The sequence below is a fragment of the Cyprinus carpio genome, chromosome A23, assembly GCF_018340385.1.
Source record: "Cyprinus carpio isolate SPL01 chromosome A23, ASM1834038v1, whole genome shotgun sequence".
Taxonomy (NCBI): Eukaryota; Metazoa; Chordata; class Actinopteri; order Cypriniformes; family Cyprinidae; genus Cyprinus; species Cyprinus carpio.
In genome coordinates, this window is record NC_056594.1 from 8,671,557 (window position 1) to 8,688,354 (window position 16,798).

The 16,798-nt window shown below is 39.7% G+C and overlaps 1 protein-coding gene and 1 non-coding gene across 2 annotated transcripts; both read right to left on the bottom strand.

The window, feature by feature from the left end:
• Positions 1 to 318: 318 nt before the first annotated feature.
• On the bottom strand, positions 319 to 2,228 carry LOC109067795. Its single transcript, XM_042713951.1, has 4 exons — positions 1,746 to 2,228; positions 1,480 to 1,669; positions 1,263 to 1,396; positions 319 to 794 (listed from the first exon to the last, which is right to left on the bottom strand). The coding sequence occupies exons 1-4, from the start codon at positions 1,924 to 1,926 to the stop codon at positions 523 to 525; spliced, it is 777 nt and encodes a 258-aa protein (XP_042569885.1). The 5' UTR covers positions 1,927 to 2,228; the 3' UTR covers positions 319 to 522.
• Positions 2,229 to 16,342: 14,114 nt separating this feature from the next.
• trnai-uau lies at positions 16,343 to 16,436 on the bottom strand. The gene is made up of 2 exons: positions 16,399 to 16,436; positions 16,343 to 16,378 (listed from the first exon to the last, which is right to left on the bottom strand). It is a non-coding gene; the product is annotated as a tRNA-Ile (tRNA).
• Between the last annotated feature and the right edge of the window lie 362 nt (positions 16,437 to 16,798).

Here is a 16,798-nt window from a genome sequence, read left to right on the forward strand (position 1 = left end):
TTTTTAACACACTCCACAGCTCAACCAGAGTTGTGATTGAAAGGGCATTTGGCCTTCTAAAGGGGAAATGGAGACGTCTGAAGTACTTGCCCATGGAAGACCTTGAAAAAATACCAGTAGTTATCACAGCTGCATGTGTTCTACACAATTTCCTCTTGAGGGAGGAAGGCCACCAAATGGAGGATTGTGAAGAGGTGGATGGAAACGATGACAATGACTGTCAAGCAGGACACCCTGAAAATAATTCAGGTCAAAGAAAAAGGGAAGATATTGCTTCATTTTTGGTGGGGGGGTGATTAAAGTTTCTGTTTAATGTTTTTGTGTTCACCTAAGTTTTCAGAGGTATTTGTTTCATAAAAGAATGGAAATAAAATATTGAATAAAAAAATAAAAAATAAATAAATAAATAAAAAATCATTAAGGTGAGGTGATTGTTTAATGGCATGATGTACAGTATACTGAAGGAAACAAAATAGAACCCAAATATCAGCAGAATATGGCAAAAGGAGAAAACACAAGTTTCTATTTCTCCTTCAAAGCAGAAACAAATTCTTTTAAGATGTTGTTACGTTCACTTGCCACTTCCACTGCTTGCTTTTGCAGGGCCATGAGCTCTGACATCTGCCTCCTCTGCTCAGTGACAGACTGCTCAAACCACTCAGGTGCTTCAGACTTGTGCTTTCTCTTTTTGCCATGTTCTGCTGATGGCTTAGGTCCTGAAGTTGATGGTCCTGAAGTTGATGGTCCTGAAGTTGATGGTCCTGAAGTTGATGGTCCTGAAGTTGATGAAGATCCTGAGTGGAAAGAAATATTAAACTTGGTGGCCTAAAAATGGCAATGATCAAGGCAGCAAACATCACTTTCCTCCAAATACATTTTGCAGTTCTACTGTAAGTTAGAATCATGTGCCAACAAAGCTACATTAAACATCCAGTTAACCCATCTTCTAATTACCCGAGTCACATAATCGACATCTGTCAAATAAAGCTGTTAGTAACACTAACAAGTTATACAGTAAAAGTAGATGACAACATTGGAGCTACTTTGTATCCAACCTGAATGCAATTGTGAGGCCATTATATGACATCACTGGGTGATTGAATTAAAACTTACAAATAAGATCCAATAATGTATAAGATTTTTATAAAAGCATGAATATAACATGCACTCAACTCATCTGATGTGCTAATTCATGTTGATGGAAAAAAAAAAAAAAAAAAAAAAAAAAAAAAAAAAAACATTGACATAGAAAAGATTATCACCAGCAAAAGATGACACGATCAAGACTGGTTCCACACTAGGATCATCAGCCAGGAGGTCCTCCATTGATGAGAAAAAGACCCAGCTGCTGGCACCACTCCCAGTCTTCTTCTTACTGTCCACTATTGTTTTGTATCTAATAATAGAAACCCAGAAATACCAAATGTCTTCAAGTGGCCCTACTCCCAAAATTATGCAAATGCCAGTATCAAAACAAACCTGTGTTTTAACTGCCTGAACTTATTGTCACATGCCTCTGCTCCAAAGTCATATCCTTTTGCCAGCATTTGTGCAGCTACCTTTTTCCACACTTCTACTTTCTTTAATACAGGAGATTGAAAGTCTTCAGCCATTTGCTTTGTCAGAGAAATTAGAAGCAATGTTGCATTGTGCGTCCATGGCTTAGTATCTATAGCACACATGTAAATAGATAAGTCACAGAAAATATATAAACGGAAAAATTGTGCTAGGAATGAACAATGTACCTTTATGCATTAGTTGGGGGTTTGACACTGGTACCCACTTTGGAACACAGACAGGTGATGGTCCAGCAACCGACAAATTAAGTGGTGCAGTAGTCGGAGACAAATTAAGTGGTGCAGTAGTCGGAGACAAATTAAGTGGTGCAGTAGTCGGAGACAAATTAAGTGGTGCAGGAGCCAACATCTGTGGTGCAGGAGCCAACTTCTGTGGTGCAGGAGCCAACTTCTATGGTGCAGGAGCTGGGGGCAAATGCAGTGGTGCAGCGGGAATGTGTAGGCCTAGTGGAAGTTGACCAAGTCCATTTGATGCACTAGCCTGTTCCAAAGGGATTGCTGAAACAAATGAAAGCACACATCTTACCAAATTCTGACTGAAAACACATCTATTTTATCTCCTGGTAGCTAATCAATTCTAATTTAAATTATTTTATTTCTAGTTCTTAATTTTTAAATACCTTGTATTAATTATCATTCTCATTTTTTGTAAAGCACTTCATAACCACGGTGTATGAAATTTGGTATATAAATAAACTTGCCTTGCAATGAAGTTAAAAATATAAACAACTACATCATCATGGTGATATGCTATATTTTACTATAAAACTCTTACGGCAAACATGTCTTCTAATGTCTTCAATTGTTGCATATACCGAGCTGCAGCGGACACATTTGTAAACTACTTTACTAGGACCCATTGTGCGAGGTGTCTCTTTAATACCGCGTGGTTTATATACATGCTGCCGCTACTTTGGGCCGACATTTCTGACACACCCACCAAACAAGAGAAAAGCGCATCTCAAACCCGTTGCACACCGTTGCACACCGTTTCCAGGAAACGTGTCGTTCAACCCGGAAAACGTAGCAAAACGTTGCGCACCGGTGTGAGCTTGAACTTGCCCCAGGTTTGAGTCGTTCTTTCATTGGTCACGCTTATGGGTCTGTCACGTGATGAACGAGTGACTCGAAAAACTTGAAGACTCAAGAGATGAACTAATCATTTCTCTTTCCGGCTCAAGACTGCATTGGTTATGCTTATGGGTCTGTCACGTGATGAACGAATGACTCGATAAACCCGAAGACTCGAGAGATGAACCAATTCTCTTTCCGGCTCAGACTGCATTGACTGAAACAGGTGAACTACTAGACTAATTCCAGTACAGAACCTATAGAATATTGCGCATGCGCGACTGAATGAATCACTCCCCGTGAAGACATTCTTCCCGAGTCACGTTAAAGATTCGTATAAAATGAACGAATCGTTCGAGAACAACCCATCACTATTTTAAACCAACCCATGAACAAGCAATTATCTCAGATACTTCAATCCAGCCATACAAATTATCAACAACAAGTGCGTTCAAAGAACCGAATTAGCCAGTTTCGCGATGATATCATCTTGGATGCGACATTTCATCTTGGATGTAATAAGCAACGTACGAAGAACGGGTCCCTGGTCTCCCAAGCTTATATTTTTATTTGGAAATGATGTAATCAAGGAATGTTAAAGTCATCATATACTTTTTTAACTGTGGCTGGCCTTCTAGAATACCCTTCCCAAAAAGTAGTATACTTCAAGTTTATTTTATTAAGTATACTTAAGTAAAGTTCAAGTATATTTTTAAGTATACTTTATGTAGCAAGGATACAAATATCAGTATTCTAGTAGTATATTTGTAAGTGTACTGTTTCAATACTCCTTGGGACTAAATTTGCCCAATTTCTAGTATATAAAAGTATACTTTTAAGTATACTTTAAGTTGTAGCAAACTTTGAGTACACAACTAGTTTACCTCTATGTTTGTAGTTTGTTCTGCAATTATACTAAAAGTGAACTTATGGGTATACTGATAGTTTACTAATTAAATACTTTGTACACTTTGAAGTATAGTCTCAGTAAACTACTAATTTAGTACTTTTATACAGTAAGTATACTCATAAGTTTTATTTAAGTGAACTTTACAGTACATCATACTTTATGTATACTACTATGTCCCTATTTAGGTTTTAATTTGTATATATTTTATTATGTGAATATCTGAACATACAAAACATCCAAAGAAAGAACGGGGTATCTGCTTGTTAACAAAAACATTTTATTCTAGCTTCATGCATTTTTTTAAACACTTTAATGTGGGTTAGTTTCATAAAAATAAAAATAACAAAATAACATTTTGAACGAAAAGCTGAAAAAAGAATATGAATTGGATTCAGAATGAAAATCAAAACGTAGATGGAGTCGATCAACACCCCAAAGCTTGACTGTAATTATTACCTCTTCATCTGTCCATTTTATTCTATAACATTACAGTTTTGATGCTGTTTCATGTCAGATGATCGTGTTAGATTATATGTGTGTTAGTATCTGTTGTTTTTTTTTTTTTAATTCTGTACAGAAGATGTGTACTAGCGCCCTGTACCGTATAAAAATAAAAACACGGATTCTAGGAGCACAAGTATAGTTCAAATATATTTAGAATTTTTGTGAGTATAAGTCAAGTATACTTATATGTCATTTTAAGTATATTTCTGAGAAGTACATAAAAAGTAAAGTAAAAGCATACTTTCCTATTTTTAGTTTAAAAGAAGTATACTAATAGCATACTTGAATAAACTTCTTTTTCGTAAGGGTAGCTATACTCCCCTTCCCAATGGCAGGCTTCCAGTTAAATGGAGAGTGACAAGCAAGGACAGAGTACATCACAACTTTATTTTCTTTTATAGATTCATTACTAAAACATTGAGCTCAGCAACAATATAAAACCCTTCTCTCTAAAATTCACAGTTAACTTGAACAAGGTCAGACACTCTTAACAATAATGTCCAAGATAGCTGAATGCCTTGCGTTTAGAATCCTGAGCTACAGGATTCAATTAGTGTAAACTGTTTCAACTCAGCAGCCTATCCAATAGGCCTTGTTAAACATACCAATGACCCAACCATCCTCACACCAAAATACACACAAAATGACAACAATATCAACAAATAATAGTAATATGAATGTCAATAATTAACCAACACAACAAATATTAAATCAAAACATACACAAACAATAGCATAAGAAATATTGATAATAATGATAATAAAAATAATTCAAAACTAGTGACAATCCCAGAAAAACAAAAATTTGTTTTCTTTGTTTTGTTGGGTTGTTTGTTTTCTTGAACACTATTTGTCTTACACCAGAAACATTCGATAAAGCACAAATTGGAGAACAAAGACATACACTTCAAATCACAATCCACAAAATGCACCATCCAAAGAAAACGTCTCAGGTTACGTATGTAACCATGGTTCCTCAAGGGAACGAGACGCTGCGTCAGAGAATGCTTTGGGGAACACCCCCAGCGTGAACCGCTGTGAATCATGTGTGTAATCAGTCCAATGGATGGGCGAGACGTCATAGGCGGGTGACATCAGAGACCAGGAAGCTTAAAAGCATGTGCGGTGAAGCCAGCATTAGCCTCAATGGATGAAGCAAGTGCCGGCAGAGATGTTCCATGGTTACATACGTAACCTGAGACGTTCCTCTTCAGGAACTCGAGCTGCGTTGGAGAACACTTTGGGGAACGAGAATGGCCACACCGCCAAACTTACAAATCTCTGCCTAGTGTGTGAGACTGCACAGCTAGGGCGAGAGAACAGAAGAGCCTGGAGTGGCTCGCATATCCAGTCTGTAAAACCTAACAAAGTTTAAGGACGTGGACCAACCCACAGCATTGCAGATGTCCTGCATAGGGACACCTGCTAAGAAGGCCTTGGAGGCCGCCATACCTCTAGTGGAGTGAGCCTTGACCCCCAGGGACGAGGAGAGGACTCATAGGCTAAGGAGATGGCATCTACTATCCACCGACTGAGGGTCTGTTTCGTAGCTGGAAGACCTCTCTTAGGGGGACCATAGCAAACAAATAACTGGTCCGCCCTTTTCCACAGGGCAGCTCTGTGCGAGCACTGGACACATACAGTTAAGCTTCTGCTGGTCTGGCTCCCTGAAGGGAGGAGGACTGAAGGCCTGGAGTATGACAGGCTGTGGTGTAGACGAGGGTAGAGAAAAGCTTTGGCCAGACCAGCCGCAATTTCTATGTAGGACAGGGCCACGGAAAGGGCCAGTAGGTCCCCAACTCTCTTGAGAGAAGATATCGCCAACAGGAAAACAGTCTTTATAGTGAGAAGGCAATCGGAGATCTCCTCGATAGGCTCAAAAGGAGGCCTACAGAGAGCCTCTAACACCACAGCCAGGTCCCACGTGGGGACATGAGAACGCACCTGAGGCCTCAGCCTCAGTGCACCGCAGAGGAAACGTGAAACCAGGGGGTGTCTGCCCACTGACTGGCCACCAAGAGGGGCGTGGTAGGCCGCAATGGCCACCACGTAGACCTTCAGGGTGAAGTGGGTCAACCCTGCAGAGAAGCGGGCCTGCAGGAACTCCAGCAATGTACCAATCGGGCAGTTAACTGGAAAAGCTTCCACTTCAAGGCGTGCAGTTTCCTTGTTGAGGGAGCTCTGGATTGGAGGATGGTCTCAACAACCTCGGTTGAGAGACCTGAAGCTACAAGTTGTGCCCCCTCGGAGACCACACCCATAACTTCCACAGCTCTGGGCGGGGATGGACTATAGTGCCCTCCACCTGTGAGAGGAGATCCCTCCTGACGGGAATCACCCATGGAGAGTCATCGAGGATGGAAATCAGGTCTGAGAACCATACTCAGCCTGGCCAGAACAGGGCTACCAGCAGCAGCCGAACCCCATCCTGACGCACTCTCTCCAGAACTCCCGGGAGCAGAGCAATCGGGGGAAAAGTGTACAGATGAAGCTTCGGCCACGTCTGTACCATGGCGTCCAGCCCCAGTGGAGCTGGATGAGTCGGAAAGCACCAGAGGGGGCAGTGTGATGTCTCTCGAGTCGCAAACAGGTCCACCTGAGCCTGGCCAAAAACTCTCCAAATCTGCTTCACCACCTTGGTGTGAAGCCGCCATTCCCCGGGCCTCAGCCCCTGCCTCGACAGGATGCCATGTAAGATGGTGACCACTCCATAGACCACGGGCAGGGTGGCCACTCATGACCGTTACACGGCGACAAGGAGTAATGCGCTGCACCCCAGAGGGGACTGCCCTCATAAGCCCTGGGCCAATGGGCCACACAGAGCGCTTGCTGAAGACAGAAGGCTAATGCCGGCTTCGTCGCACATGCTTTTAAGCTTCCTGGCTTCCTCTGATGTCACCCACCTATGACGTATCGCCCATCCATTGGACTGATTACACACGTGATTCAGAGCAGTTCACGCTGGGGGCATTCCCCAAAGCATTCTCCAACGCAGCTCGAGTTCCTGAAGAGGAACCACAAACAACCATCACAGTGAACACAAACCCAAATAAACAAATAACCCACAATTTCCTAAATGAGCCATACCAATATAAGCAAGACAAGATGGCACATACAATCACAAGATTTTAAACACCTAAACCAAATCAACTCAAAACACAAAATAAATAATTAACAAAATGAAAATAGAAATGATCTCAATACGACTCAATTCACACCCACGCGCGCACATACAGAATGAGAAAGAAAAATCAACCAAAACAAACAAGTCAAAGACAACAAACACAAACAAGATTCACATAGTGCCGGACAAAGGCCTCGATCTTATAACACATCCAAGGCAAAACAAAGAGTACAGAGAGTTGAAGCCACGCAGGAGAAGAAAAGCACGCAAGCAGCAAATATCGCGTCCAAAACTGGGACAGCTGAAATTTTAGTCACAGCAAAACAGCAGCTGGCACACTCTGCAAAACAACAACTGGAAATGTATCTATTTCCTTCCTTCTCACCCAAATCTTTGTGGAATCATATGATATAGGGGAAGATCTAGGGCACCTTACCACTTACAAGCATGGCCGGGATTCACAGTAGCCCCTCACTGCAGAACACAAGATCCAGGGGGCGTGGTTGGGTCCACATCTAGGGGGTGGAGATTGGTAGGTTTAGGGGTGGAGATGGGTGGGTTTAGGGATCAGGGGGTGGAGACAGGTAGGTTTAGGAATATGTGAGGTGGGAGGAGTTGGATCTGGATCCAACCACGCCCCCTGGATCTTGTGTTCTGCAGTGAGGACCATCTCGGGATGCACCCAGCTAATCTAAAATTGAACAAATCACCCATAAACACACAATTTAAAATCCCTCCCATCTCAAACCCTAGAGGTTTAAAAAAGTTAACATACCTTATACATTTTCTAAGTGCAAACTACAGATGAGCCAGCAGTCAAATTATGTTATTTAGTCAGATTAAATATGAATATGGTCATAATTTATTAGACTATTCTTTTACATTATTCCCTTCCTTCTAAATTATGATGATGATTTTTAACCAATCCTTCATGTAAATCCTTTAACACTTTTGCTACTATAATGTCTCAGTCTTTCAAAAACTATGCTCCAGGTTAGCCTCAAACTCACAACCTCTAAATTGCTCTGCTGCATACTGTCTTTTAAGTACTGTCGGCACTACTGCAGCTGTTCACTCAAATACATATTACCAAACACTATGTATAAACCAAACTGAAATGGTCATTCTGAAGATAGCTGTTCAATATAAGACGTGGGTTTGGCATTAGTCATTGGACTCTCTTTTGAAGATGATCAGTCAAAGTTGAAACAACCTTTTAGGTTTGCTATTAAACACTCTTCTAATAGAGGAAAACCAAACAGTGTTAGACAGATCTTACACATTATTCCATGAATTTTCTTTTAATAAATCTTAATCCGATCTTTAAAATAAACCTCTGAACTCTTTTGCTACTGAAATTTCTATTGCTTTCTAAAACCTTGCAGCAAGTGAGGCTCAAACTTAAAACTACAGCACTGCTCTGCTGTGTGCTGTCATACAAGTACTGCACGGTGACCGATTGAGCATCTGACGCAGGGACAAACCCTATTCACACAGGATTAGTATTACCTGGTGACCTCTAGTCATTTGTAATAATTGCAGAGGTTGTTTGTGATCTTAATCCCATGCGAATCGGCCATGTCTGTAATTTGTAAGGTAAAAATTCCCCCACAAATGGCATACCATATTTCACTGAACACCAAGGTCCTGTGATAATATTAGTCCCGTGCAAATCGGCATCTCTGTAATTTGGCCTGGATTTGGCAGGGTCGTATATCATTTTTTCAAGGTTTTTGTTTCATGTTCACCTCTTTATCCATCTTTTGTGAAGAATGGAGGCTGCATTGGAATGTTTTGATAGTATTTTGGGTGCTGGGTCATATTGTTATACGGGGGATGTTCTAGGACTTCATACACAGGGGGCTCAGCCCTCAGACAGACCACTAGATACAAAGATACAAATTACCTAAATTAATTGAAGTAAATATACACAAATATCCATTAAAGTTATAGAAGTTACTTAATTAAGAGCAGCGAGTGATTCTCTCTTTTTCTTTTATTGTTTGATTAACATTATTAACCCTTGAATGCATACCTCGGGTCTTTACCGACCCGGGTTATCATTCTCTGCCCTCTCCCTCCTTCATTTTTTAAAGTTAAACATCCACTTTCTTAGTATTCCTCAATCTATTCATAATAAACAATATAAGAATAAATGTAAAAGAATGCCCGTTTTCTAAATTATTTTTTATAAAAAGTGTTTAGGGTCGCTAGAGACCTGGGGTATGTAAATGTGTAAGTATTTTTTTTCTCCGCAATTATATTTACATATCTGATGACTCAATAAATGCAATGCATCTTTTTCCTCTCAAGGTGGCACTTTTTGATACACAATGATGACGTGATGTTTCACTGATAAATACAGCAGGCATAAAACAAACAAATAACATCAGCAAAAATTTAACTGGTTTGAATGGCTTTACTGCAGATCAATTACTATACCCAATGAAATTTATAGGGGCAATAAATCAGATCTCAATTAATTAGAATGTTGTGGAAAAGTTAATTTATTTCAGAAATTCAACTCAAATTGTGAAACTTGTGTATTAAATAAATTCAGTGCACACAGACTGAAGTAGTTTAAGTCTTTGGTTCTTTTAATTGTGATGATTTTGGCTCACATTAAACAAAAACCTACCAATTCACTATCTCAACAAATTAGAATATGGTGATATGCCAATCAGCTAATCAACTCAAAGTCAACCTGCAAAGTTTTCCTGAGGCTTCAAAATGGTCTCTCAGTTTGGTTCACTAGGCTACACAATCATGGGGAAGACTGCTGATCTGACAGTTGTCCACAAGATAATCATTGACACCCTTCACAAGGAGGGTAAGCCACAAACATTCATTGCCAAAGAAGCTGGCTGTTCACAGAGTGCTGTATCCAAGCATGTTAACAGACGGTTGAGTGGAAGGAAAAAGTTTGGAAGAAAAAGATGCACAACCAACCGAGAGAACTGCAGCCTTATGAGGATTGTCAAGCAAAATCGATTCAAGAATTTGAGTGAACTTCACAAGGAATGGACTGAGGCTAGGGTCAAGGCATCAAGAGCCACCACACACAGACATGTCAAGGAAACTTGGCTACAGTTGTCATATTCCTCTTGTTAAACTACTCCTGAACCACAGACAACATCAGAAGCGTCTTACCTGGGCTAAGGAGAAAGAAGAACTGGACTGTTGCCCAGTGGTCCAAAGTCCTCTTTTCAGATGAGAGCAAGTTTTGTATTTCATTTGGAAACCAAGGTCCTAGAGTCTGGAGGAAGGGCGGAGAAGCTCATAGCCCAAGTTGCTTGAAGTCCAGTGTTAAGTTTCCACAGTCTGTGATGATTTGGGGTGCAATGTCATCTGCTGGTGTTGGTCCATTGTGTTTTTTTGAAAACCAAAGTCACTGCACCCGTTTACCAGGAAATTTTAGAGCACTTCATGCTTCCTTCTGCTGACCAGCTTTTTGAAGATGCTGATTTCATTTTCCAGCGGGATTTGGCACCTGCCCACACTGCCAAAAGCACCAAAAGTTGCAGATGAGCTGAAGGCCACTGTCAAAGAAACCTGGGCTTCCATCCCACCTCAGCAGTGCCACAAACTGATCACCTCCATGCCACTCCGAATTGAGGCAGTAATTAAAGCAAAAGGAGCCCCTAACAAGTATTGAATACATATACAGTAAATGAACATACTTTCCAGAAGGCCAACAATTCACAAAAAAAAAATTTCTTTTTTGCTCTTATGAAGTATTCTAATTTGTTGAGATGGTGGGTTTTTGTTAAATGTGAGCCAAAATCATCACAATAAAAAAAACAAAAACTACTTCAGTCTGTGTGCATTGAATATATTTAATACACAAGTTTCACAATTTGAGTTGAATTACTGAAACAAATGAACTTTTCCATGACATTTTAATTTATTAAGATGCACCTGTAAATGTCACTGCCATTTGATGTTGGGTATGGTGAATAAGCTGCCAGTGATCAAAATGTTGAATATGAAGTCAATTAAAATTATAGTTTTAAGAATATGGCTGAGATCGTGAATATGAGGCAGATGCTGAATGTACTGTGGAAGTGCGCTCTGATGATGACAACGATGGTAAAATCATCTGCTCAAATTGAATCCTTTTAATTTTCAAAAGGTAACGAAATATGCTTTATTTTATTCTTCTGTAACTGTTCTTAAAATATCAAGAGAGTTTTTTTGCTATTGCAGCAGATAGAGATCCATCTGTGCTGGATATTTAGGTTTGGGTCGCTAAAGACCTGAATATCTAAGAATGATTGACATTAATGCATTTAAAGGTTAACATAAGAAATGCACACTCACAATATAAAAACACACACAATATATTTTCTAAACAATTTAAATCAACTAAAGACGTACCCAACTGTTTTTACGTCGATAATCGATTTTTGCTTGAGTCTACTGCTTCTCAAACTTGTCTCCTTAGACAAAAATTCTAACAATCTCACAATGGTCTCCTTTAAAGCTTTAACTGAAATCTCAACAATGTCACACACTGTGTTTAGATATTTATCCTAGTTTAAAGACTCTGGTGGCCTCACATTTGTCTCCTCCAAAGTTTCAAACAAGATCTCAACAGCATCGCACACAGATATTTCTCCTTAGCTAGAGACTCTGGATCTCTCACATTTGTCTCTTTTAAAGATTTAGAAGAGATCTCAACAACATCACACACTGTGCTCAGATATTTCTCCTTAGCTACAGACACTGGATCTTTCAAATTTGTCTCTTTTAAAGCTTTAAAAGAGATCTCAAAAACATCACATACTGTGCTCAGATATTTCTCCTTAGTTAGAGACTCTGGATCTTCCCCATTTGTCTCTTTTAAAGCTTTAGAAGAGATCTCAACAACATCACACACTGTGCTCAGATATTTCTCCTTACCTAGAGACTCTGGATCTTTCACATTTGTCTCTTTTAAAGCTTTAGAAGAGATCTAAACAACATCACACACTGTGCTCAGATATTTCTCTTTAGCTAAAGACTCTGGGGGTCTCATATTTGTCTCCTACTAACTTGTGTTAAAACAATGAAAACTGTAAAATGTATTTAGAGAAAGTGTGTTTTATTATATTTTTACAGGATCCTCTGTTCCCAGACCCAACCATTCATCTGAAGGACTGTGAAAATATGAAACCTTTGAACCGCCGGTGACACATGATAAATAGAAAGGACATGGCAAAAGATGATGGGGGTATTGATATTTCACTGATGTAATTTAATTACATTTAGTCTGCTAGTCAGAATTATAGCTGATTTAATGAAAGTAAATAGTGGTTCATGTTTGTTTTGTGGTAGTGTTCCATGAGTCCTTTGTCCTGAACAGTTTAAATGGCCACTTTTCTTCAGAAAAATCCACTGAGGACAATTGAGGGACTCAACTGTTTCAAAAGGTATATGCATTTATTGATTTTCAAGAAAGCAACACAATGCATTTCACGAGTTCACATCTACGTATATTAATACCGTAAGTTTTTATGCGTATTTGGCGTGCTGTCCGGGTGGAGGGCTCCGAGCTCGGGATGAACCCAGAATACTCCCCCCGGTTGTGGTAAGAGTAGATGGATCTATAAGTGAGGAGAAATGGGGGGTGGAGGCTGGATGCTGAAAACTGTCAATGAACAGAGGTAGGTTCTGCTGTTATTTATACCTTGTCATGAGTAGATTACTGATTGGTCTCCACTTGTGTTAATCAGGTTAATGAACTGCGACTGTTCCTCCCGAACTTTGTTATAAAACAGCATTAAGAGACACAGGGTGTGAACTACTTGAATTGGATGATCAAAACTACTAATTTTTTTCTGAAAATAAGCATAAAAAATGTATTTTATGTATCTTCTGAAGGGCAGTACTAAAAGAACAGATATGATCTTTAAACAAAACAAGAAAGATTTAATCATCATCCTGTTCAAAATGTACACCCCCAACTCTTAATGCATTGTGTTTCCTTCTGGAGCATCAGTGAACAATGTTTTCACCTTTTATAATAGTTGTGTATGAGTCCTTCATTTTTCCTTAGAGTGAAAAGATGGATCTCAAATTTGTTAGTCATTATAGGACAGAAGCCAAATATGCAGAAGATACTGGAAAACCAAAGACTCTGTGGGACTTGGAGGATTTTTCTGAAGAACAGCAGGCAGTTGAACTGCTCTGGACTCATGAAAAACTATCCCAAAACATAAAAACAGCTGTCATCCAGTGTATGTAAACTTGTGAAGATTTTTATAAATTATACATTTTCATTTTTATAAAATCCGTAAATGTAAATATCTATTATGTAAAATTGCTTATTCATGACAGTACTAAATAAAAATAGCATACATTATGATCCCTCTTATTTTGTTATAATGATTGCATATTCTGTGCTAGGGCACAGAGGACAAACTCAGTCCTGGAGGGCTACTGTCCTGCAGAGTTTCGCTCCAACCCTATTTAAACAGACCTGAAGCTAATCAAGGTCTTTAGGATTACTAGAAGGCTACAGACAGGTGAGTTTGACAGACAGGAGTGGCCCTCCAGGACCGAGTTTACCCATCTCTGTGCCTATGGGTATGTAAACTTATGAGCATAACAGTATCTTCTGTAGCTTCTGAAAGGCAGAATTAAATGAAAAAATATGGCATGTTCATGGTGCTGCTATTAGAGTTGTAGAATATGTGTGTGTGACTGTCTGATTGAGAGTGGTAATTACTGTCCTGGCTCGAGTGTCCATTGCAAGTCTATTCATTATTGTGTTTGTCTTTTGGATCGTATACATTTTTTATTGTTTCTTTTCAAATTATTTTATTTTTTATCAGTATAATGATAGTGTCTGTGTTTGCAAAATATTTAAAATATTTTTCTCAATCTACATGATGTTGCAGTCCTGCTGAGTTCGTTTAATAATATTTGCAGTCCTGTTAAATGTTTGCAGTCTAGCATCTGCTGAAAAATAAAAATTGAGTTTTGTTGATGCCTTACTGTGTTTGTGGCACTGATGACAGCTTTTATAAGCGCATATGATGCATTTTTGTATAGAAGGCCCGCAGCATTTAAAACATGAAAAGAGTACATTAATTTATAGACGTTTACTGAGACATGAGTGGTCGTTTACGGAGATTTAACTGCTTGTACCCTGGATTTTGCGGGGACTACTTCTTATGCACAGGGATGTACATGGATTTACCTTTGAGTGAGTAAACATTTCTGTCCATGTCTGGGAATTTATCGCATTAGTGAACGGACTGGAAAACTGCCGCACACAAAAAGTTTGTTTCTGTCAGTGTCAAGAAACCAGAAACACCAGGGCACATACACGGAAACTGCAAGAAATGTTCCATTTACGGGTTTGTGTGCTGATGTGAACAGTCTGGAAACTGACATTTTCATGCAGTGTCAGGAAGCGCTACCCCTCGATTAGAACAGCTTCATTAAAACGCAGACTACAAATCCAGCTGTTGCCTGCAGTAGGCACAGTCAGGTTCCTCTCTAAAGCTAAGCAGGCTAGAGCCTGGTTGGTATACTGATGGGAGACCATTTGTGAAAATGTAGTTTGCTGCTGCAGCTAGTTTTAGTCCAGCCAGCAGGGGGTGATCATTCCCTGGCTTGAATGGGTGCAATACTCCTGGTGTAATGACACGGATTTTAGACTGTGAAAAGGAGCATCCTTCAGAGGAGACATTAAACTGGCCTCCTGACATTCTGTTGTCATGAATTCCACACCTCAGTTACAAATTTGACTTTGTTTTCTTCTTGAAGCTGGTAGCACATTCTGATGGCTGGAAGGCTGTTGTGAACAACTTGCTTGCTGCTGGAGTTAGTTTTAGTCCGGCCAGCAGGGGGTGCTCATTCCCTGACTTGTAAAAAAACACTAAGGATGAATAAACAAGCAAGTCCCACTTTATAGAAGATTAGCAGACAAGTTACCTAATGTCAGCACATCATCTGAAGATAAACATTCAATATTAGAGTTGTCTTCAGTGGTCTCAGCATTGCTCTGTTGTGTACTGCCTAATAAGTACCGCACACTGACGGATTATACCACTGGAGCTGCAGCCTCAAGGGCATGTTACAAAACACCATGTTCTTTAGTTAGATTAATCTTTCAAATCATTCCATAGACATTCCTCTAACTGATTTCAGCAATCGTATTTTCAACCAATCTTTTATTTTATTCCATAAATTGTTTTGTGAAAGAAATGCTTCTCGCTTTCTAAAACATTGCTCCAGGTTAGGCTCGAGCTCACAACCTCGGCATTGGTCTGCTGTGTACTGCCTTACAAGTACCGCAAGCTGACCAATTGCACCACTGGAGCTCATGTGCAAAGGCTGTATTACCAAACTCCATGTACTTTAGTAAGACTTATAGTAAAAATTATTCAATAACCGTTCTTCTAACAGATTACAGCCATATGATATTCAATGGATCTTTTATATTATCCCATGGATTCTGTAGCTAATGAAATGCTTCTCACTTTCTAAAACCTTGCTCCAGGTGAGGATCAAACTCTCACACTAGGCATTGCTTTGCTGCGTACTGCCTTATAAGTACCGCACGCTGACCAATTGCGCCACTGGAGCTGATGCTATAAAGCTGAATTACCGAACTGCATGTTCTTTAGTAAGACTTATCGTTCAAATTATTCAGTAAAGGTTCTTCTTAAAGATTACAGTCATCTGATATTCAATGGATCTTTTACATTATCCCATGAACTCTGTAGCTACAGAAATGCTTCTCATCCTCTAGGACCTTGCTCCAGGTGAGGCTCAAACTCACAACCTCGGCATTGCTCTGCTGCATACTGCCTCATAAGTAACGCGCACTGATCGATTGAGTAACCAAATATGCTGGTTCAAGAGACTATTACCGAACATTATGTGAGAAATCCAAATCAAACTGGTCAATTTTAAGACTAGACCACTAAGCTTCAATACACAACCAAGTGTCACTTAATGGAAGATTAGAGCACAAGATACCTAAGGTGAGACCCTCAACTGAAGATAAACATTGAATAGTAGACATTTCTTAAGTTACACTAGTCTTTAATGACATCCCATGAACTTTCCTCTAACTGATTACAACCATCTGATATTCAATGGATCTTTTATATTATCCCATGGACTCTGTAGCAACTGAAATGCTTCTCGCTTTCTAAAACCTTGCTCCAGGTGAGGCTCGAACTCACAACCTCGGCATTGCTCTGCTGCGTACTGCCTTATAAGTACTTCGCGCTGACCGATTGCGCCACTGGAACAGATGTCTTAAATCTGAATTACCAAACTGCACATCTTTAGTAAGACTTATCGTTCAAATTATTAAGTAAACTTTCTTCTAAAAGTTTACAGCTATCTGATATTCAATGGATCTTTTATATTATCCCATGAACTCTGTAGCTACAGAAATGCTTCTCGTCCTCTAGGACCTTGCTCCAGGTGAGGCTCGAACTCACAACCTCGGCATTGCTCTGCTGCGTACTGCCTTATAAGTATCGCAAGCTGAGAGATTGCACCACTGGAGCTGCGGTAGTTCAGTTCGTGAATTACCGAACTGCATGTTCTTTAGTAAGTCTTATCGTTCAAATCATTCAATAAACTTTCTTCTTAAAGATTACAGCCA

What these genes read in the sequence shown, in the direction of transcription:
- LOC109067795 (XM_042713951.1), bottom strand. Translation starts at nt 1,926, where the DNA reads ATGTTGGCTCCTGCACCACTTAATTTGTCTCCGACTACTGCACCACTT. An exon ending in TTCAGGCAGTTAAAACACAG is followed by an intron (nt 1,397 to 1,479) that starts GTTTGTTTTGAT and finishes TTCTATTATTAG; the next exon opens with ATACAAAACAATAGTGGACA. An exon ending in GATCGTGTCATCTTTTGCTG is followed by an intron (nt 795 to 1,262) that starts GTGATAATCTTT and finishes CTTTCCACTCAG; the next exon opens with GATCTTCATCAACTTCAGGA.